At 40.1% G+C, this 21,739-nt stretch overlaps 1 protein-coding gene across 3 annotated transcripts in view; it reads left to right on the top strand.

Moving 5' to 3' along the window:
- The window catches only part of MCCC1 (methylcrotonyl-CoA carboxylase subunit 1), an 82,366-nt gene that overhangs the window by 18,128 nt on the left and 42,499 nt on the right, over nt 1–21,739 (top strand). For 2 of the 3 annotated variants that reach the window (XM_041002614.1, XM_041002615.1), the window contains 3 exons: nt 14,022–14,143; nt 14,335–14,482; nt 14,554–14,675. In XM_041002614.1, coding sequence (XP_040858548.1) covers nt 14,022–14,143; nt 14,335–14,482; nt 14,554–14,675 — 392 coding nt within the window. The remainder of the gene's footprint in view (nt 1–14,021; nt 14,144–14,334; nt 14,483–14,553; nt 14,676–21,739) is intronic. The other variant, XM_041002616.1, reaches the window with a different exon arrangement.

Below are 21,739 nucleotides of genomic sequence, written 5' to 3' on the forward strand. Positions count from 1 at the left end.
GGTTTGTTGTTTTGCTTTTCTAATCCTTTCGTGTACTCAAGAATGTAACAGTTTGTTAACTTGTTCTCCCTAAGGGAGATTAGTTAATCTTGCGACTGTTCCCAGAACATGTGGCTGAAGTTTGTTATCACAAGGAGGTAGCGTCCTTTCTCTTCAGTTATGAGAGTGTTCAGTGCATTGAAGACTTGCATGGGATTAAGTCTTAAAAATAAGGGAGACTAGCATTGAACACTCAGGAAATGAAATCAAGAAAAAGAGTACAGTAACATCAATGAGAATTGAATATTTAGCAATAAAGTTAGCAAAGCCAGTTCAAAATGTACTATGAGAACATGAAAAGACGATCCACTGACTGAGAGAAAATGTGTGCAAAGCATATAAAAGTCATTTACATAGACCACTCAGGCTTTTTATTTTATTTTATTTATTTATTTTAAAGGCAAACTTAACAAAGAAAGAAGGGGAGGCAGTGAGAAAGAGATTTTCCATTTTCTAGTTTACTCCCTTGATGACTACCACAATGGCTAAGGCTGGGCCAGACTGAAATCAGGATCTGAAGCTCCATCTGGGTCTCCCATGTAGGTGCCAAAGCACTTGGACCATTTTCTACCTCTTTTTCAGGTATGTTAGGTGGGAGCTGGATTGAAGTGGAATAGCTAGGACTCAAACCAGTACTCATACAGAATGCTGGCATTGCAGGCAGAAGCTTAACTCACTGAACAACAATGCTGTTCTCCCCTTCACGGTATTTTTAAATGGGGAAAGTATTTGACTACTTCTCCAGAAGATACACCAGTGGCCAACAAGCCGGAGGAAAGATGCTCAACATCGTTAGCTATTAGGAAAATGAAACGAAACTATGGACAGATCTCATTTCATGCATACTGGGGTGCTATAACTAAAACAAGATACCAAGGGTTGGTGAATAGACGGAAATTGGAGCTTTTATATTTTGTAGATGGGAATATAAGCTAATGCAGCCATGTTGTAAAATTGTAGTTCCTCAGAAAGGTAAATGTAGAGTTATCCCGAGAACCAGTAGCTCTGCTTCTTAGTTATATAACATGAAGAAACGAGAGCATGTCTCCACACAAGAAGTTACACACCAGTGTTCATAGCCCTATTGTTCATGGTAGCTGAAAAGTGGAGACAACTCTAATGTTCCTCAGCTGATGAATGGATAAGTGAATTGTGGCAGATCCATAAGAAGGAGTGTTGCTTTGCAGTAAGAAGCAAATTACTGATGCGTACCAGAAAAATGGAGGACCTTTGGAAACTCGTGTTCAGTGAAAGAAGCCAAGCACAAAGACTGTGTAGGATGATTCCATTTATGTAAAGTGTGCACAGTAGGTAGATCTGTGGACTCAGAGAGTGGATTGATGGTTGCTTGGACTTGGGGGTGTCTGGGAAATGGGGGATGACTGCTAATGGCAAACAATCGGGGAGAGGTGAAACTTGTATTTTTGGATCGTATTCAACAGCTTATGTTATGGTAGTGATATTTTACAGCTCTATAAAAAAATGGAGTTGGGTTGATTTTATGGTATATGAGTTATATTTCAGTAATGAAATTTTGAAAGTTTAGCATGGCCACACTCCCATAGAATAGCCAGAATCACAACTAACAAAAATGTATTGTCAGGGTTCCAGAGAATCCTAGAACCCACATTGTTGTTAGAAGTGCAGATACTATAGCCACTTTAAAAAAATTTTGGCTTTTTAAAAGACTTATTTATTTGAAAGGTGTAGTTATGGAGTTGAGGGGTTGTAAAATAGAAGGAGAGTATAGTCCATTGCTGATTCATTCTCCAAATGGCTGCAATGGCCAGAGCTGGGTCAGGCTGAAGCCAGGAGCCGGTAATTCTGGTTTTCCCATGTAGATTCAGGGGCACAAACTCTTGGCCATTTTTATTGCTTTTCCCAGGCCATTGGCAGGGAGCTACATTAGAATGGAGCAGCTGGGATACAAAGCAGCATCCATCTGGGTGTTGCAGGTGGTGGTGTAATGTGCTATGCTATAGCACCAGCCCCAACCATTTCTGAAAAGCTAAACATATACTTACCATATTATAACCCAAAAATGGCACTGCTGAGTAGTTACTCAAAGAAGCAGAAAATTTATTCACACTGACTGTCCATGAACATTTTATAAGACCTTCATTCAATATAACACCAAATAGGAAATTAATGCCAATGAATAAACACATGTGCTGCATCAAAAAAGGGAATTTGTTAGAAAAAAAAAAGACCCATGAATTTTTTAAAAAAAGCAAAAGCAAGCCTCAGAAATGTCTGCTGAGTTGGAAGCAGACACCTAAAACTGTACTATGTGATTTGATTGTGTGGCATTATCTTTAAAGGCAACTGTGAAATGACAGAAAGCAGGTCAGCAATTGAGTCTTAGGAAAAGGGATTGTCTATTGGCACCGGGAAACTTTTTCAAATGATAAAATGTTGTAAAAGCAGACACTTTTGTGATAGTTACACAGTTCAATATGTTAGTTCACCAAACTATAAAAGACTGAGTGTTGAGTACTGTACATCATATCTTTAAAGAAAGCCAGCTACAAAGAGGACTAGGTTTGTGTCCTATATGCTTTCTTATGATCCAGCTCCCTGCTTTTACACTGAGAAAGCAGCAAAGGGTGGTACAAGTCTGGGGCTCCTGCACCCATATGGGAGACCTGGAGGAAGCTCCTGGCTCTCATCTTTGGATTGGCTCAGCTTCAGCTGTTGTCATTTGGGGAGTAAACCAGTGGATAGAATGTCTCCCCTCCCCTCCTTAACTCTGACTTTCAAGTAAAAATACATAAATCTTTTTAAAAATGCTAAAATAAAAATTTGACTTTAGAGGGGGAAAAAGTACAAAATGATAGCAAAATGTGACTCTCCAGCATTTTATCTTCATCTGGCATTTGGTGGCTTGTTATCAGAAGGATGTGGGGGGAACAAGATGGCAGTATAGAATAAGGACTCATTGGAGTAGATGGAGAATCATTAGCCAGGGTGAAACGCAGAGGTTGAGATCCCAGGAAATAGGAGAGGATAATGCCAGAGGGAAACACGGAGACCCACGGCACACAGGGAAACAGCAGAGAGAGTGGAGCAGTATTGCAGTGACCAGATACCCCAGCAGTAGTCAGCAGTCAGAGTGCCACCAGCAGCCAGGTGGGGAGGGAAGCTCCCCAGGAACTCAGGAGGTAAACCCAGGCATAGAAGTATCCACCCTGCACAGAGACACAATGAATATTACTGATGCTTCCCATGTGAGGAAGCAAAAGCCTTTGTCAACCTCAGAGTTAACTGAGGGATACATTGAGGAAACTGGGGATAAAGAAGTTAAAGAACTTGTGATAAAGCTGCTTAACAAAAAGAAACACATACAGGAATTCAAGGAATTTAAGGAATATGTCGCACAGGAAATAGCAACACTGAAGCAAAATCAAGCTGAATTATTAGAATGAACACAATGGATCAAAGTAAAAATTCAGTGAAAAACCTCAATAGTAGAATAAAGCAGGCAGAAGAAAGAATCTTAGAATAGAAAGATATTACTTGCCACAATGGGGTAGCATGAAAAATCTGTAAGAGAAACTGAGCCAAGCTAATAAAAGTATTCAAGAATTAAGGAACACTATTAAGAGGCTGAATGTAAGAGTTATAGGAGTTCTGGGCCCGGCACGATGGCGCAGTGGTTAAAGGTCCTCGCCTTGCACGCCCGGGATCCCATATGGGTGCCGGTTCTAATCCTGGCGGCCCCGCTTCCCATCCAGCTCCCTGCTTGTGGCCTGGGAAAGTAGTCGAGGATGGCCCAATGCTTTGGGACCCTGCGCCCGCGTGGGAGACCCGGAAGAGGCTCCTGGCTTCGGATTGGCATAGCATCGGCCATTGCGCTCACTTGGGGAGTGAATCATCGGATGGAAGATCTTCCTCTCTGTCTCTCCTCCTTTCTGTATATCCGCCTTTCCAATAAAAATAAAATAAATCTTAAAAAAAAAAGTTATGGGAGTTCCAGAAGGTACAGAAAGAGAAGCTGGGTTTAAAAATGCATTCAGTGAAATGATAAATGAAAACTTTCCTAGATTAGAGAAGGAATTGGGAAACAATACAGGAAGGGCATGGAACTCCTAATAGGGTTGGCAAACAGTGATCTTTGCCACAACACATGACAGTAAAGCTAGCCTCAGTTGTATACAGGGAAGAGATCCTTAAATATACATGTGAAAAAATCAATTAACATGTGGAAGAAGCCCAACTGGACTCACTACTGACCTCTGAGAGGAAACTCTACAGGCTGGAAGAGAATGGAACGGCATATTCCAGATTCTAAAAGGATTCTATCAGCCCAGAATAATGTACCTAGTGAAGCTTGCCTTTGTCTTTGAAAATGAAATAAAATACTTTCACAGTAAAGAAAAGCTCAAAGAATACACCTCTTCCAGTCCTGTCTACAAATGATACTTAAAGTTGCTCTGTTAATAGAGAAAAGGAAAAGCACCTACCAAAACCTAAGGCAAATGTGAAGAACATCCCAGTAATATACCAACAGAAGGCTAAATCAAACAATAAACAACCTACTGCTAAAATGACAGGACCAAATTACTACCTATCTATATTAAACCTGAATGTAAAAGGCTTAAACTCATCAATCAAGTGCCATAAATTAGTGAACTGGATCTAAAAGTATAGCCCAGGTATCTGATGCCTACAGCAGACACAGCTCACCAATAAAGATATGTGGAAACTGAAAGTGAAACGATTGAAAAAGATATTCCAGGCTAATGAAAAGGAAAACGAGTTGGTGTAGCCATTCTTATATCAGATAATACATGCTTTGACATGAAAATTGTTAAGTAAGATAAAAAAGGACACCACAGAATGGTCAAAGAATCCATTCAGCAATAAAAGATCATCTTAATAGAGTCTTAGGATGTTTTCGTTTTCACCTCTAGATTTATTTGGTTTTTCTCTTTGCTAATCTGGCCATAAGTTTGTTTTTTCTCATATGGCTCTTTTTTTTTTTTTTTTTAAGATTTATTTGTTTTTATTGGAAAGTCAGATATACATAGAGGAGGAGAGACAGAGAGGAAGATTTTTCCATCTGATGATTTGCTCCCCAAAAGCCTGCATTGGCTGGCCCTGCACTGATCCGAAGCTGGGAACCAGGAACCTCTTCTGGGTCTCCCACGCGGGTGCAGGATCCCAAAACTTTGGGCCGTTCTTGACTACTTTCCCAGGGCACAAACAGGGAGCTGGATGGGAAGTAGAGCCACCAGGATTAGAACTGGCGAATAAATGGCTCTTTATTGCTAAGCCCTGTGCGGTGGACAGCATATCCAGATGCTCTTGGGGGACATGACAACAAGTTCATTGAGGCCTGCAGAGACATCTAGAACCATGGAGGGTAGAACCAAAGAAGTATCTGGGAGAATTAAGACTCAAAAAAAAAAAAAGTGGACTGTGTCAGGCAGTGGACCTTGGAAGGATTTCCTCAGCCTTGGAGCAATCAACAGCATCTCAAAACTATCAAAATCACTTAAGCAGTATCCTTGGAATATGCTCCATATCGGGGACTCTGGGATGACATTGGGCAGCCTTCCCTGATTCTGGGATACTGATGCAGTTGTGTTGCTGGAAGCAGCCCTCTCCTCTTCTTTTCTCCATTTTGCCCGGATACCAGAAGAAAAAGTGAGACTGGAGGTGGTTATCTGGTCCATTTTCCGCCATTCCTCCACCCACCCCACCTTAATTAAAGATCCGCATGGGCATACATCCCTCTCAACTGTGTAAACATCATCAAAAATAAAATGAATTTTTAATTAAAAAACTCCAAAATGGATATTTTTGTTACTATTTATATATTTTTTTGTTTCAATTCCATTTATTTTTGCTGTGGTTTTTATAATTTCTTGCTTCCTGTTTAATTTTTCTTTTTAGTAAGTCCTTGAAATGCATTATTAGATAATTTATTTGAGATAGTTTGATTTTTTTGTAAACACCTGAAGTTATAAATGTCTCTTTCAGTTACTGTTTTTGCTAAATCTCCTGGGTCTTGACTTTTTTTTTATTGTCATTTTCTTTTCTTTTCCTACTTTTTTTTTTTTTTACAATTTATATTATTATTTTCATTTTATGATACAGTTCCATAGTCCCTTACCCATTCGCCATTTCCCTCCCTCAGTCTAGTTCCTCTATATCATTACTAACATATAGTTCTTCATACACAGCCATATGTCCATCGTTGCAAGCATGGACAATGGCAGAGAGTTCAGCATCCTATTGTCAAGATATAGTAAACAGTTTCATTGTGAGTCCATCTTGGTCTGGAAGCAGAGATGCATACTACATTGCATCCTCACATCTGGATGTTAGTCTCCATTTCACAGCTACTGTACATCCCCTCAAATGAAGGGTCATGACACAAAATCAACAATAGAAAGAAAAATAGAAATTTACAATGCCATGAAGTTCAATGAAATGTTACTAGATATGACAGTCTCTATTACACAGCTACTATACATCCCTTTAAATGAAGAGCCACAAAACAAAATCAACAACAGGGAGAAAAAAGAAATTAACAACATCATGAAGTTAAATAACATGCTATTATATGATTAGTGTGTAGCTGAAGAAATGAAAATCAAGAACCTTCTTGAAGAAAATGATGCCACTGCATTATCTACGAGTCATTGAATGATTTAATCAAAAGAAACTGTTTTGAAGAGATGAAATGAACAGAAAACAACAAAACTCATGTGATATAGTTTCCACTGATCCTTGTTGAAGTGTGTCTCTAATATACAATACACAGATGGGTTTTGATTTTTAATCCAGTCTACTAATCTATGATGTTTGATTGAGCTTGAGTTTAATATGCATGGGTGGTACTTTGGTCCTGTCATTTTAGCAATGGGTTGTTCATTGGTTTAGTCTCCTGTTGTCTTTTTACTGGGTTGTTCTTCCTGTTTGCCTTTGGTTTTGGTAGGCGCTATTCCTCTTCTCTGTCAAGAGAACATCCTGAAGTATCATTTGTAGGGCAGGTTTGAAGGAGGCAAATTCTCTTAACTTTTCTTTACTGTGAAAGAATTGTATTTCATTTTCTAAGACAAAAGAAAACTTTGCTGGATATGTTGTCCTAGACTGATGATTTTATTCTTTTCGAATCTGGAATATGTCACTCCATTCTCTTCTGGCCTGTAGAGTTTCCTGGGAGAGATCTCCTGTGAGTTTAATTGGCATTCCTTTATATGTCAGTTGATTTTTTTTCACGTGCACATTTCAGGATCTTTTCCTTATGTTCAGTTGAAGAGAGCTTGATGATCATGTGTCTTGGTGAAGATCCCTTTTGATCAAGCCTGTTGGGAGTTCTGTGTCCCTCCTGGATCTTGTTTCCCAATTCTTTCTCCAGATTAGGGAAATTTTCCTTGATCATTTCATTAAATACATTTGAAACTCAGCTTCTCTTTCTACACCTTATGGGTCTCCTATAACTCTTAGATTTGGCCTCTTAATAGTGAATACTTTTTTTGGCCTGATCCAGCTCTGCTTCCAGCTTTTTGTTTGCTTTCCCATGATGACAGGAGATACCTTCCACTTCTGAGATTCTTCCTTCTGCTTGTTTCATTCCACTTTGGAGACTCTCCACTGTACTTTTCATTTGCTCTGCTGTGTTCTTAATTTCTGATATGTCAGCCTTGATTTGATACATTGCTGCTATTGCTTATGTAAAATTTTCCTTAAATTCTTTGAACTCTTGCATGTGCTTCTCATTGTTGATCAGAAGCTTTAAGATGAGTTTTGTGAATTCTGTGTCCCCCATTTTCTCAATGTCTTCCTCAGTGAACTCTGAGGTTGGCATAGGGTTTTGCTCCTTTGCAGGGGAGTTTTCAGTAATATTCATTGTGCCTTTGTCTCTTCTTTTGCTCTTGATCATTGTACTTCTGGTTAGCAGAGTCTTCTTCTTGGAGCAGGTTTCTAAGCTGTGTCACCCACAGGTCTACAGTCTGATTTTACTTATTGCAGTTGGCATACAACTCTTCACTTGCAGCCAATTGTGCCACAACCTCCAGCGAGTTCTAGGTCTGGGTTCTTCTATCAGATTTCCACTGTGGTCTCCACAGCCCCAGATCCTGGCTCACCACTCTCTACCTCCTGTGATACCGTGCTGAGGCTGCACTGTTGTCTCTGCAACCTTTCTCCCACTTCCGGTTGGAGCAGGTCCCAGGATTAGGGAGACACCAGGTGTCCTATATAGCTAGGTTGTTGGTGGTGCTGATCTTGTCGGAACTTGTGGGATGTTAGGTCTGGGTGTCACATGGACCTATTTTGACCCATACGGTATGCCACACTCAGTATTATTTCCCTGTGGGACCAGTGCAATCCACGGAACTCAGTGAGTTCTCATGAGCTCAGCACATGAGCAGTTCACTGTTGTCTCCTTTAGTTCTAAAGCTTTTGCCACGGTGTGAAAAATGGCACCTGACACACCACTACTACAGTTCTTGATCTGCTGGCCGTCAGGTCTGAGGGCTACCCAGACCTGTCTTGGGTGGAACCCGTAGAATGTTACCTCGATGCAGTTCACTGAGTCAGAAATGAGTTCGCCCCCGGCTCAGCATATGCTCAGTCCTTTCCCTTGCTTTTTCCTCCTTAAGCAAAATGGCACCCAATTCAGCTCAAGGGGCTGACTGGGCTATGAAATCCAACCTGTTCTCGCACTGCCTGTCTGGGATCTGCTACTCTGTCTCTGCTCCTCCTCAAATCAAAAGGACCAGCAGGATGGATGGTTCTCTGTCTATGTTTATTTACCTCCCAAGCTCCCAGTGAAAGAGTCCCTTCCCATCTGGTTGCTGGTGGAGTTCTGGCTGCTGGTAGAGTTCAGATCGCTGTTAGCTGAATGCTGCTGGGGTATCAATCACTGCAACACCACACTGTTGTGTTTGCTGCTTTCCTGTGTCTGTCAGTCTCCAGGTACCCTCTGCTGTTGTTCTGTCCTCTCCTATTTCCTGAAATATGTCCTCTCTGCTTCATCCTGATTAAATGTTTTTCCATCCATTTAAATGTGTCCTTACCCTAGTCTGCCATCTTGATTCTCCCCTTATGTTCCTTTTTTTCTTCTTAAAAGATTTTTAAAATTTTTTCAGTGACACATGTCATACAGTAGTATTATTTTCTTCAAAAGGTTTTAAATTTACTTTTTTATTTCTTCTTTTTTTTTATTGTTGTTAACATTGTATTATGTGATACAGTTTTATAGGCACTGGGGATTCCCCCCACCCCTCCCATACCCGTCCCCCCATGGTGGATTCCTCCACCTTGATGCATAACCACAGTTTAAGTTCAGTTGAGATTCGTTCCTTGCAAACACATATCTAGCATAAAGCCCAGCGTCTTATTGTCCAGATAAGTTCAGTGGCCTCTTGGGGAGACCTTCTCTAGTCTGAAGATAGGGCTAACAGAGTAAAGATCCGGTCAGTTAAAAGCCCCAACAAAACCTCAGTATCAATATACAACATTATGGAATTAATTGACATAGTATTGGGTAAACAATATGTTAAAAATAATGCAAGTTCAATTCTTCGAAACATCTGGGTTGGGACAGTATCAATGACAGGTTCAAAAAATAACCAACAACCAAACAAAAATTACAAGTTAAATCAAGGCAAACATGTGGTATCTAATCTTTTGGGATTCGCTCATTTCCCTTAGCATTATAGTTTCCAGTTGGGCCCATTTAGCCACAAAGAACTGCGTTTTGTTTTTTTTAATAGCTGAGTAGTATTCCATGGAGTAGATGAACCAAAGCTTTCTTATCCAATCTTCTGCTGATGGGCATTTCGGTTGCTTCCATGTTTTTGCAATTACTGATTGTGCTGCTATGAACATAGGGATGCATGTTGGTTTGTCGTAAAACAGGTGTTTTGGATATATTCCTAGCAGTGCAATTGCTGGGTCATATGGTATGCAGATTTTGAGTTGTTTGAGTGTTCTCCAGACTGATTTCCATAAAGGCTGTACCAATTTGCAGCTCCACCAGCAGTGGAGTAGGGTTCCCTTTTCCCCGCATCCTCGCCAGCAAGCGTTGTTGGTGTTCTTGTTTATGTGGGCCAATCTAACTGGTGTTAGGTGGTACCTCATCGATGTTTTAATTTGGATTTCCCTTATTGTCAGGGAGCTGGAACATTTTTTCATATGTTTGTTTGCCATTTGGACTTGTTCCTTTGTGAAATGTTTGCCCATTTCCCGTGCCCATTTCTTGAGTGGCTTGTTTGTTTTGGTTTTTTGGTTGTTTTGAAGTTCTTTGTATATCCTGGAAATTAGCCCCCTATCACCTATATAGTGTGCAAAGATCTTCTCCCACTCTGTGGGTTGCTTTTTTACTTTGTTGATTATTTCCCTTGCTGTGCAGAAACTTCTTAGTTTGATGAGGTCCCATTTGTTTATTCTGTTCTCAACTGCTATTGCTTTTGGTGTCCTTCTTAGAAAGTCGGGACCTACTCCTAGGTCTTGCAGGGTATTTCCAACATTTTCTTGCAAGAGTTTGAAGGTTTCTGGATGTAGGTTTAGGTCTTTTATCCATGTAGATTGGATAGTGTATGGTGATAGATGTGGGTCTATCTTTTTGTTTCTACAGGCTATCAGCCAGTTGTCCCAACAACATTTACTAAAGAGGCCTTCCCACTTGCTTGGACTGTCATTGGTCTTTTTGTCAAAGATTAATTGGCTGTATCTGTGTGGGTTCCCTTTTGGTGCTTCTATTCTATTCCATTGATCTTCCTTCCTGTCTTTGTGCCAGTACCAGGCTATTTTGATAACCACTGCTCTATAGTATGTCCAGAGGTCCGGGATTGTGATTCCCCCTGCTAACTTCTTATTCTTCAGGATGGTTCTAGCTATTCGTGGTTTTTTGTGTTTCCAGATGAACTTTTGAATCGTTGTATCCAGTTCCGTGAAGAATGTTTTGGGCAATTTGATTGGAATTGCATTGAAAATGTATATAGCTTGTGGTAGTATAGACATTTTAATGATATTGATTTTGCCTATCCAGGAGCATGGGATGTTATTCCATCTTTTGAGGTCTTGTTCAATTTCCTTTTTAAATAGTTTGTAGTTTTCTTCGAATAGGTCTCCTACGCTTTTGGTTAGATTTATTCCCAGATACTTCATACTTCTCTCTGCTGTTTTGAATGGTATCCTGTTGGTTAGGTCTTCTTCCATCTTGGTGTTATTTGCGTACACTATGGCTGTTGATTTTCGTTCATTAATTTTGTACCCTGCCACTCTGCCAAACTCTCATATAAGTTCTAGTAGTTTCTGTATTGAGTCTCCTGGATTTTCTATGTATAGAATTATGTCATTTGCATATAGTGAAAGCTTGACTTCTTCGTTTCCTATACGTATGCCTTTGATTTCTTTTTCTTGTCTTATGGCCTCTGCAAGTACCTCTTGGACTATGTTGAATAGCAGTGGTGATAGCGGGCATCCTTGTCTTGTTCCAGATCTCAATGGGAAGGGTTCTAGCTTTTCTCCATTCAGTATGATACTGGCGTTGGGTTTTTCATAAATTGCTTTGATTATGTTGTGGATTTTCCCATCTATGCCTACTTTGGTTAGAGTTTTTAGCATGAAGAGGTGTTGGATTTTGTCGAAAGCTTTTTCTGCATCTATTGAAACTATTATGTGGTTCTTGTTTTGCAGTTTTTGTATGTGGTTTATAACATTTATGGATTTCCGAATGTTGAACCATCCCTGCATTCCAGGGATGAATCCTACTTGATCCGGATGAATGATCTGTCTGATGATTTTTTGAATTCTATTAGCTAGGATTTTGTTGAGAATTTTAGCATCAATGTTCGTCAGAGAAATAGGTCTGTAGTTTTCCTTCTCTGACGGTTCTCTGTCTGGACTTTTTTATTTCTTAAACAAAACATTGTTCATTCAGTAGCATGTTATTTAACTTCATGTAGTTGTATATTTTCTGTTTTTATTCCTGTTGATTTTGTTTTATGGCTTTTCATTTAAAGGATGTATAGTATCTAATAGAGACTATCATATCCAGATGTGAAGATACAATGGGATGAAACTGTTAAATATGTCTTGACGGTAGGATGCTAGACTCTACTGTTGTTCATACCTACAATGTCAGGATACACTTAAATAGCAAAATAGTGAGCATATAACTGTTTATGAAGGACTATACTATTATAATAATATAGGGGGGATCAGTGTAGGGGAGGGGATTTGAGGAGGGACAGCAGGAAAACCCAGAGTCCATGGAACTGTAGCATAAAATCAAATAAATAAGTAAAAGAAATAAATAGATAAAATGAAAGTTGAGAAACGATATGGGTTTTTCTGATTATTTGAGTTTGCCAAATATTTGAAGTTACTCCTTGAATTTTGAGATGTTCTTTGAACTTAATTATTTGGAAATACTGTTGACTGAACTTTTTCATGTTTTTTCAGTCTCCTGAGAGCAGTTGCCCTCAAGGTTGTTGATGTTGGCTAGAGTTGCGTCTTCCCTCACTACATCATCCCAGCCTGTCTGCCCTCTGCTTTCTTCTGTTTCTTCCTTTACTGCTCTCACTGTGTTTACTCTTAGAAATCTGGTCTTCCTTCAGCTGTTGATTTCCCTCTTCTCTTGGCTAAAAACCAGATCAATAACTTTGTTCAAAATCTGAGTAACTTAGGAATGACTAGGGTAAAGTCTGAGAAGGGGGTGGGGAGTTCGGTGGTCGTCTTCACAGAAGGCTATGTGGACTTGAATACATTACATGTTTGCTGTGTTTCTAAACTTTTCTCTGGGAAGATAACCTTGACAGACAGGGACCTGAAGATCAACAAGATACCCTTGTGCTAGTGCCCTCTGAGCTTTTAAATATTGTAGTTTCAATTCTGGGCCAATTTTACCAGGGATAGTAAACAAATCCCTCTCTTATTACTCTCAAACTCTTTATTCTTTGACATTCTACTCTAATTGCAATATGATTTTCAGTTGAAATATTGATTCTCTTGTACTGTGTGATCAAGCAGTTCTGCTTCTAGGTATGCCTGAAATAATATAAGGCAAGGACTCCAGCATACATAGTCACATTATTCACAACAGTTAAAAAGTATCATGGGGCCAGTGCCATGGCATGGCACACTAAGCTTCCAGCTGTGCACCAGCATACTGTATGGGTGCCACTTTGAGTTCCAGCTGCTCCACTTCCCATCGGGCTCCCTGCTAATGGCCTAGTAAGGCAGTGCACGATGGTTCAAGTTTTTGGGCCCCTGTTCCCACATGGGAGACTTGCAAGAAGCTCCTGGCTCCTGACTTTGGACCTACCCACTTCCTACTGTTGCAGCCATTTGGAAAGTGAAACAGCAAATGAAAGATCTTTCTCTTTCTGTAACTTTGCCTTTCAAATAAAAAATAAGTAAATTTAAAAAAAAATAACAATAACCTGTTAGCATGTCCATCAACAAATGAACAAACAAAATGTGGAAATGTGCTTATGTGTGGTAGAATATTATTTGGCTTAAAGAAGAATGAAATTCTGATACATACTACAACATGAGTAACCCTAGAATACATTGCACTAAAATGAAATAAGCCATAGACACAGTTAAAATGCTAGCTTACAGGAGGTACCGAATACAGTCATTTCCATAGAGTAAAATGGAGATTTCTGTGGGCTGGAGATGCCAGGGAGTGGGTGGGTGGGTGGTGGTCCTGCTTGCAGCCTGGGATTGTGCTTGATGTTTCTGAATCATATACTTAGGTGCTTAAAATAGTAAATGTTATGATATTTATGTATTATTACAATTTAAAAAATACAGATTCTTCTGGTTTAGCCCAAATCTCAGGACCGTAGTATGATTATTTAAGACATTTCTTTGGAAGCAGATTTTGATGCTGACTGCAGTGTCCCCATCACGAGTGTAAGGAGAGGCCTACTCAGAGGATGACCACGTAACCTGCATCAAACCTCTGCTGGCTGAAAATTAACTGGCCAGTTTTTTGTGTTTCTCATTTTTAGGCCATCCATCCCGGATATGGTTTTCTTTCAGAAAACATGGAATTTGCCGATCTTTGTAAACAGGAAGGAATTATTTTTATAGGCCCTCCTTCATCTGCAATTAGAGACATGGGTATAAAGAGGTAAGAATTTTTATCTTTGTTAATGTAACCACATGAATGTAGGTTTATTAAAAGAGGGTTTTTTTCCCCCTAATAACAGGCATTTTTAAAGAGAGTGATTGTTATGTGCAGTCTAGGCTGTTTTGTATTTTTTTTTTTTTTTTGTATGAAGCAATTCATAGAATGAGAGTGTCTTGTCTTTAACTGCAAAGCACATCAAAATGCATAATGGCTGCTGCTGGGGTGCCTGTGGTGGAAGGTTATCACGGCGAGGAGCAGTCAGACCAGTTGCTGAAGGAACACGCAAGGAGAATCGGTTACCCCGTCATGATTAAAGCCGTCCGGGGCGGAGGAGGGAAAGTAAGTTTTGGGATGCTTGTGGAGTCTTTGTTCTCCTTGTGCTGTGGTCCTCACTGTCTTCTCTCTCTTAGGGCATGAGGATCATTAGGTCAGAAGAAGAATTTCAAGAGCAGCTGGAATCTGCACGGAGAGAGGCTAAGAAATCTTTCAATGATGACACTGTGCTGATTGAGAAGTTTGTAGACACACCCAGGTACCTTGAGCTGGTCTTTCTGACTCAGATTTTTTGAAATTTCATTATGCAAGTAATGCATTTACCTGCTATAAAGTTTAAAATTTTGATGGTAGATCAGTTATTAAGTTCTGCTGACCCACTCCATGATATAAGCAGTGATTGTATCTGGAGTCTATGTGATAGTATAGACTCTTCCAAGTATTTTCTGTGCAAATTTGGGCCTTTGTGTCCATGGGTTTACCTCTGTGGATTCAGCAAACCACAGATTCAAAATATTCAGAAAAAAAATGTCAATAACTTTTAGAATTTGAGTTTGCCGTGTACTGAGTACTGCACTGAATCCATAAATAAAGTAATATAAGGCGTTGTATTAAGTACTGTATGTAATCCTGAGATGATTTAAAGTATATAGGATGCTATATGAGAGTTATACATGAATACTCATGCAGTTATATACTGTATAACATTACAATCAATGGTGGACCGTACATATGATATATACCATGTAGGCTAGTACATAGGTTATCCTACATAGGTTTGCATAGATATATTGTGTGATGTTCTCACGATGAAATTTCCTAATGATTCGTTACCCAGAATGGTCCCTGTAGTTAAGAGGCATAGCTATACTGTGCCCAAGAGATGTGAGTATATGCTGGTTTTGGTATTTGAGGAGGTGTCTGGAACCAATTCCCTGTGGTTATCAAGAATTGATGATATATATGTGCATGTCTGTATATGTGTATATATGTTTGTATATGTGTATGTGTATTTTATATACATATAAAATACACGCTAAAGAACAGTGAATAGAATGTCCTAATATGCACATCTTTTCATGTCAATAAATGTAGATATTCCTAAGTTTTAAAATAAAGATTAATTTATTTTTATTGGAAAGTCAGATTTACATAGAGAAGGAGAGACAGAAAAATCGTTCTTCTGCTAGTTTACTCCCCAAGTGGCCACAGCATCTCAAGTTGAGCCGATTCAAAGCTAGGGGCTTCTTCTGGTCTTCTGTGTAGGTGCAGAATCCCAAGGCCTTGGGCCATCTTTGACAGCTTCCCCAGGTTACAAGCAGGTGTTGGATGGGATGTGGAGCAATTGGGATACAAACCGCACCCATGTAGGATCCTGGTGCATGTAAGATGAGGACTTGAGGTACTAGGCTACCATGCTGGTTCCAGGTTTTCCTAATTTTTATTGGTGCCTTGTTTTGAGTTAATTGAGGAATTGTGGAGACATCAGCCAGCTATTCCAGTGATTATAACTCAATGTCTACAGCATTTCTTAAAAATGTAATTCTCTTTTCAAAATTTTACATATTTATTTGAATGTGAGAGTTACAGAGAGGGAGAGATGGTGACACACGCACAGAGAAACAGATCTTCCATCATGTGGTTCACTCTCCATATGACCACAATGTTCAGGGTTAGGTCAAGCTGAAATGAGGAGCTGCGAAATTTTTCCAGGTCTCCCACTTGAGTAGTAGGGTCCCCAGCAGTTGGACCAGCTTCTCCTGCTTTCCCAGGCCATTAGCAGGAGTTACATCAGAAGTGGAGCAGTTGGGATGTGAACTGTCACCCATATATAGCATGCCCACATCACAGGCAACAGCTTTATCTTGCTATGCCACAATGTTTCCAATAAAAATAAATAAATCTTTTAAAAAAAAAGTATGAATGCATTACGAACTTCTGGAAAATACAGGATCTGGAAAACAAAGTAGCTCACAATCTTATTTTCATAATAGAGACATGAACATTTCTGTATATTTAATTCTCTGTTTTCTTGTAATAACTTCTGACTATTGGGAGAGCCGTAATGCTTTAGATCCTACATAATTGCCTTTGCATTAATAGAGTGCCAGAAGATGGTCAAGATGATGAGTGAGAAAAGCACATGTCAAGAAATTTTACACATCAGAACTCTTGGCCTTTTCTGAAAGTGTACTGTATAAGAGAAACAAAAGAAATCAAATTGTCTTCAGTTCTTCCATATATGTTCTCGATTAACATGTAAATAGAAAAATAAAGACATCAGAATTCTTACTAAATGTCAGAGGCCTCTGAGGGAATGCATCTGCAACTTTCCATCTCTGCCTAACTAACCAGCTTCCAGCACTGGCTGAATTGGAGCAGCTGGAATAGGTTGCACCTCCTGGTTCTGAACCACTTCTGTATGCCTGTCTCAGAACCTCTGAGTTAGCTAGAACTGCACCAAAAAAAGTCAGACACAAAAGTGGAAAAGAGTAAGAGTTGGATGAATGATAACAAAAATCATAATATGGAACATAGACCTGTAAGCTGCGTGAACGAGAGCTGCGCTGGGCTCTTGGGATGGCCCCTGCATCTTCCCTTCATAAACTGAAGTCCGTGGAGTCCATGTCCCTTCGCTGGAGCAACTAGAATGTAAGAGAGAGTCCGCAGAAGTGGTAGAATTTCACGAGTGGAATATGAGAAACAAACAGTTCAGCTCTAACCTACGAAGAGCTTGGAAGTCATCATTCACATCCAAAACACAAGTAAAAGCTGAACAAAATCAAAATCAGTGGCTTTCAGACCCTCGGAGAATCCAAGGCAAATAGCACACCACCACCCTAAAACCTGGATGGGTGTGTGATCCAGTGGTCATAGCCCAGGCCAGTTTAATTGGAACTGAAGCTGCTGGAATTAGACTGTATAAGGGGGAATTGTGGCCAGTGGCTGGAGGTTGACCGTGAGCTAGTTTGAAAGTGAAAAACCCCTTGGAACTCAGTCTTTTAAAGGAAACCCCTCTTTCATGAGTTCTATCTCCAAGAACCTCAGCAGGTTCTCACAAGGGAGAACCTGGGAAAAATCCTCTTAAACTTTGAGGCAGTGGGAGAGGAAAAGTAACCATTTGGAAACAGGCTGAGAACATTCATTGTGGATTCAGCAAACCACAGATTTGCCAGACCGTCCTAACTCCAGGGAAATATTAGCAGTCTTTTCCTTTATGTTTGGACTTCTTCCTGTCTCACCTAATGGAAGCAAAGAGAAAACAGACTAGAAGACACAGGCCCAGTAACAGCAAATTTATCTTTCAAATGACAAGTGTACACTAAACTTAAGGAAATTTACCATCAGGAGGCCTTGCCAAGAGATAGGCTAATGAAGTTTTTCAGAGAAAGTGAAAATGACACAGGTGAGGAACTGCTATCTTCATGAAGAAAGAAGACTTAGAGGAGAAGCAATATGTGGGAATGTAGAATCTCTTATTTTTCTTATTTTGAGTTGGCCTAATAGAGAGAAAACAGTTTGTTCAAAGTCGTGGCGACAGCAGTGTCTTTGCCGAAGATAGCTTCTGGGCGACAGAAAGAGAAGGAATGATCAAGAAGGCAAAGCCAAAAAGAAGTATTGCCTCCCCGGTGTTGGGTATATTGGAAAGTGTTTTCAGTGGACCCTTCAGGGAAAATGCTGTATCAGGAAGATAGATTCCTTGACGTGGTTAATGAAGTGTGCTGCAGATCATCCATATGGAATGGAGCTGACCTGTTGTGCCAAAGCAGCATGTTCACAAGACTTCGGGGCTGGTTTATTCTAGGGAATAGGAAGAACAAATATTGGCTGAATACTCACATTTTGGGAGGTATAAAGTTTATTTAAAAGGTGAGGAAATCAGAGACATTATTAGGCCATATTCAGGTATGGAGTGGGCAGGGAGGGTAAACGTGGGTGAGAGGCGTTTCTGCTTCCGCCTTGTGTCCTAGGGAAGAGAGAGGACGTCCCTGCCGGTAGCCTGACTTCTTGTGTGGCTGGGAAGGAGAGTGACTGAGTGATACCATACTCCACATCCTAGATGCAGAGGTAGGCAGGCAAAGGCTCACTTCTGTATTGGGGTGGTGGGAAGCTGCAGTGAGAACAAATGAGAAGAAACCTGGGAGGAGTGCACTGTCGTGGTCACCAGGTAGCCTGTGCTGGCTTCCCAAAGTGTCACATGCAATCATTATTAATATATTATATAATAATATTATATATAATGTATTATATATAATATATAATATTTCTGCTTCATGATTTGACTATTTTGTATTCAGCATTAAAGTATCTTCCTATGGTTAAATGTTAGTATATCCTAAAAACACTAACAATCCATATGTATTTCTATAGTTTCTTAATTCTTCTGTGGATTAGCAGGGGTTTTATTTTTAAAATTAGAATGATAATTATACATTTTTAAATTGCTTTTTGATACAATTTAGTTGGCACTGGGCTCTCCCTCCCCCCTCCCCAAATTTTCTCCTCTTCCCTCTGTTCTCCCCTCCAGGTTAATAACGTGTGTCCTTCGTGAATTTTCCCAGGTTCATCATGTTTCCACTGGAGTGTCTCCCAACCATATAGGAAACTGTCATTTTGTTGTGGGTTCATTCTTGTATCCTGCGACCCTAATGTAGGTACAGCAAGGATTAGGTCTTCATTATTTATGGGCAGTACCGATAACAGTGTTAAAGGGGACACTGACCATCTCAGGTGATTATAAGCAATCAGCATCTTATGGATGGTCGATTAATGAATTATATCACAAATTCTTGTTACATAAGGTACAGATAAGTATGAAGTGACATAGAGCAAGATTCATATGTAATATACCTAGATTTGACACCATATTATCTTAAATTAGAGCAAACATATGATATCTGACCTTTTGGGATTGGCTCATTTCCCTTAGCATAATGGTCTCTAGTTTGGCTCATTTAGCCACAAAGTAATGCATTTAATTTTTTAAAAAATCACAGAGTAGTATTCCATAGTGTAGATGAACCACAGTTTCTTTATCCAGTCCTCTCTTGATGAGCATTTAGGTTGCTTCCATGTTCTCGGCAAATGTTGATTGTGCTGCAGTAAACATTGGGGTATATATTGCTTTGTCATGTAACAAGCCTTTTGAATATATTCCTAGAAGTGGTATTGCTGGGTCATATGATAGGTGAATTTTTAATTGTCTAAGTGTTCTCTAGATTGACTTCCATGGTGGCTGCAATAGCTTGCATTCCCACCAGCAGTGGAGTAGGGTTCCCTTTTCTCTACAACCTTGCCAGCAGGTGGTTTGGTAGTTTTCTGTATATGGGCAATTCTTTCTGGCATTAAGTGGAACCTCAGTGTTGTCTTTATTTGAATTTCCCCTATCACCACTGCTATTTAATATAGTACTGGAAGTACTCACAAATGCTATTAGACAAGAAAAAGGAATCAAAGGAATTCAAATGGGAAAGGAAGAAATCAGATGATCTGTGTTTTCAGATGAAATGATCCTATACATAGGAGAACCAGGAGACTCAAAAAAGAGGTAATATGAGAATTTGGCAAAATGGTAAGGTATAAGATAAATAAAAATGAATCAATAGCCATAGTGTACACAAACAACCCTAAGGCTGAAGAAGAACTAACCAGCATGGTGCCCTTCAAAATAACACAGCAGAAAATGAAATACCTAGCAATAAACTTAACAAAGGATGTGGAAGACCTATACAAGGAAAACTACAAAACATTAAAACAAGAAAAAGAAAAAGACTTCAAGAAGTGGAAAAAAATACCTTGTTCCTGGATGGGCAGAGTAAATATCAAAATGTCCATACTACTGAAAGCAATAAATACATTCAGTGCAATGCCAATCAGAATACTAAGAACATACTTCACAGAGCTGGAAAAAATGATGCAAAGGTTCATCTGGAAACACAAAAAAACATGAAAAGTCAGAACTATCCTGAAAAATAAGAACCTAGCAGGAGGGATCATAGTCCCAGATCTTCAGACATGTTAGAGTGCAGTAGTGATCAAAACAGCTTAGTATTGGTAGAGAAATAAGGAGGTATATCAATGGCATAATAGAAAATAGAAAATCCAGAAGGGAACACACATATACACAACTATCTAAACTTTGACAAGGAAACAGAAAACAATCTGGGAAAAAAGGAAGGTCTCTTCAGTAGATACTGTTGGGACAACTGGCTAATACCACGTAGAAATAAGAAGCAAGACCCGAGATACTAAGAAATGAGTTGGGGGATTCAAGATGACGAAAGAGAGTAAGGACACGTTTAAATGGATGGAAAAACATTTAATCAGGATGAAGCAGAGAGGACATATTTCAGGAAATAGGAGAGGACAGAACAACAGCAGAGGGTACCTGGAGACTGACAGACACAGGAGAGCAGCAAACACAACAGTGTGGTGTTGCAGTGACTGATACTCCAGCGGTATTCAGCTAACAGCGATCTGAACTCTACCAGCAGCCAGAACTCCACCAGCAACCAGGTGGGAAGGGGCTCTTTCACTGGGAGCTTGGGAGGTAAATAAACATAGACAGAGAACCATCCATCCTGCTGGTCCTTTTGATTTGACGAGGAGCAGAGACAGAGTAGCAGATCCCAGACAGGCAGTGCGAGAACAGGTTGGATATCATAGCCCAGTCAGCCCACTAGAGCTGAATTGGTGCCATTTTGCGTAAGGAGGAAAAAGCAAGGGAAAGGACTGAGCATATGCTGAGCCGGGGGCGAGCTCATTTCTGACTCAGTGAACTGCATCGAGGTAACATTCTACGGGTTCCACCCAAGACAGGTCTGGGTAGCCCTCAGACCTGACGGCCAGCAGATCAAGAACTGTAGTAGTGGTGTGTCAGGTGCCATTTTTCACACCGTGGCAAAAGCTTTAGAACTAAAGGAGACAACAGTGAACTGCTCATGTGCTGAGCTCATGAGAACTCACTGAGTTCCGTGGATTGCACTGGTCCCACAGGGAAATAATACTGAGTGTGGCATATCGTATGGGTCAAAATAGGTCCATGTGACACCCAGACCTAACATCCCACAAGTTCCGACAAGATCAGCACCACCAACAACCTAGCTATATAGGACACCTGGTGTCTCCCTAATCCTGGGACCTGCTCCAACCGGAAGTGGGAGAAAGGTTGCAGAGACAACAGTGCAGCCTCAGCACGGTATCACAGGAGGTAGAGAGTGGTGAGCCAGGATCTGGGGCTGTGGAGACCACAGTGGAAATCTGACATAAGAACCCAGACCTAGAACTCGCTGGAGGTTGTGGCACAATTGGCTGCAAGTGAAG

Source organism: Ochotona curzoniae, unplaced genomic scaffold (assembly GCF_017591425.1).
Source record: "Ochotona curzoniae isolate NIBS_2020 unplaced genomic scaffold, NIBS_Ocur_1.0 scaffold_2587, whole genome shotgun sequence".
Lineage (NCBI taxonomy): Eukaryota > Metazoa > Chordata > Mammalia > Lagomorpha > Ochotonidae > Ochotona > Ochotona curzoniae.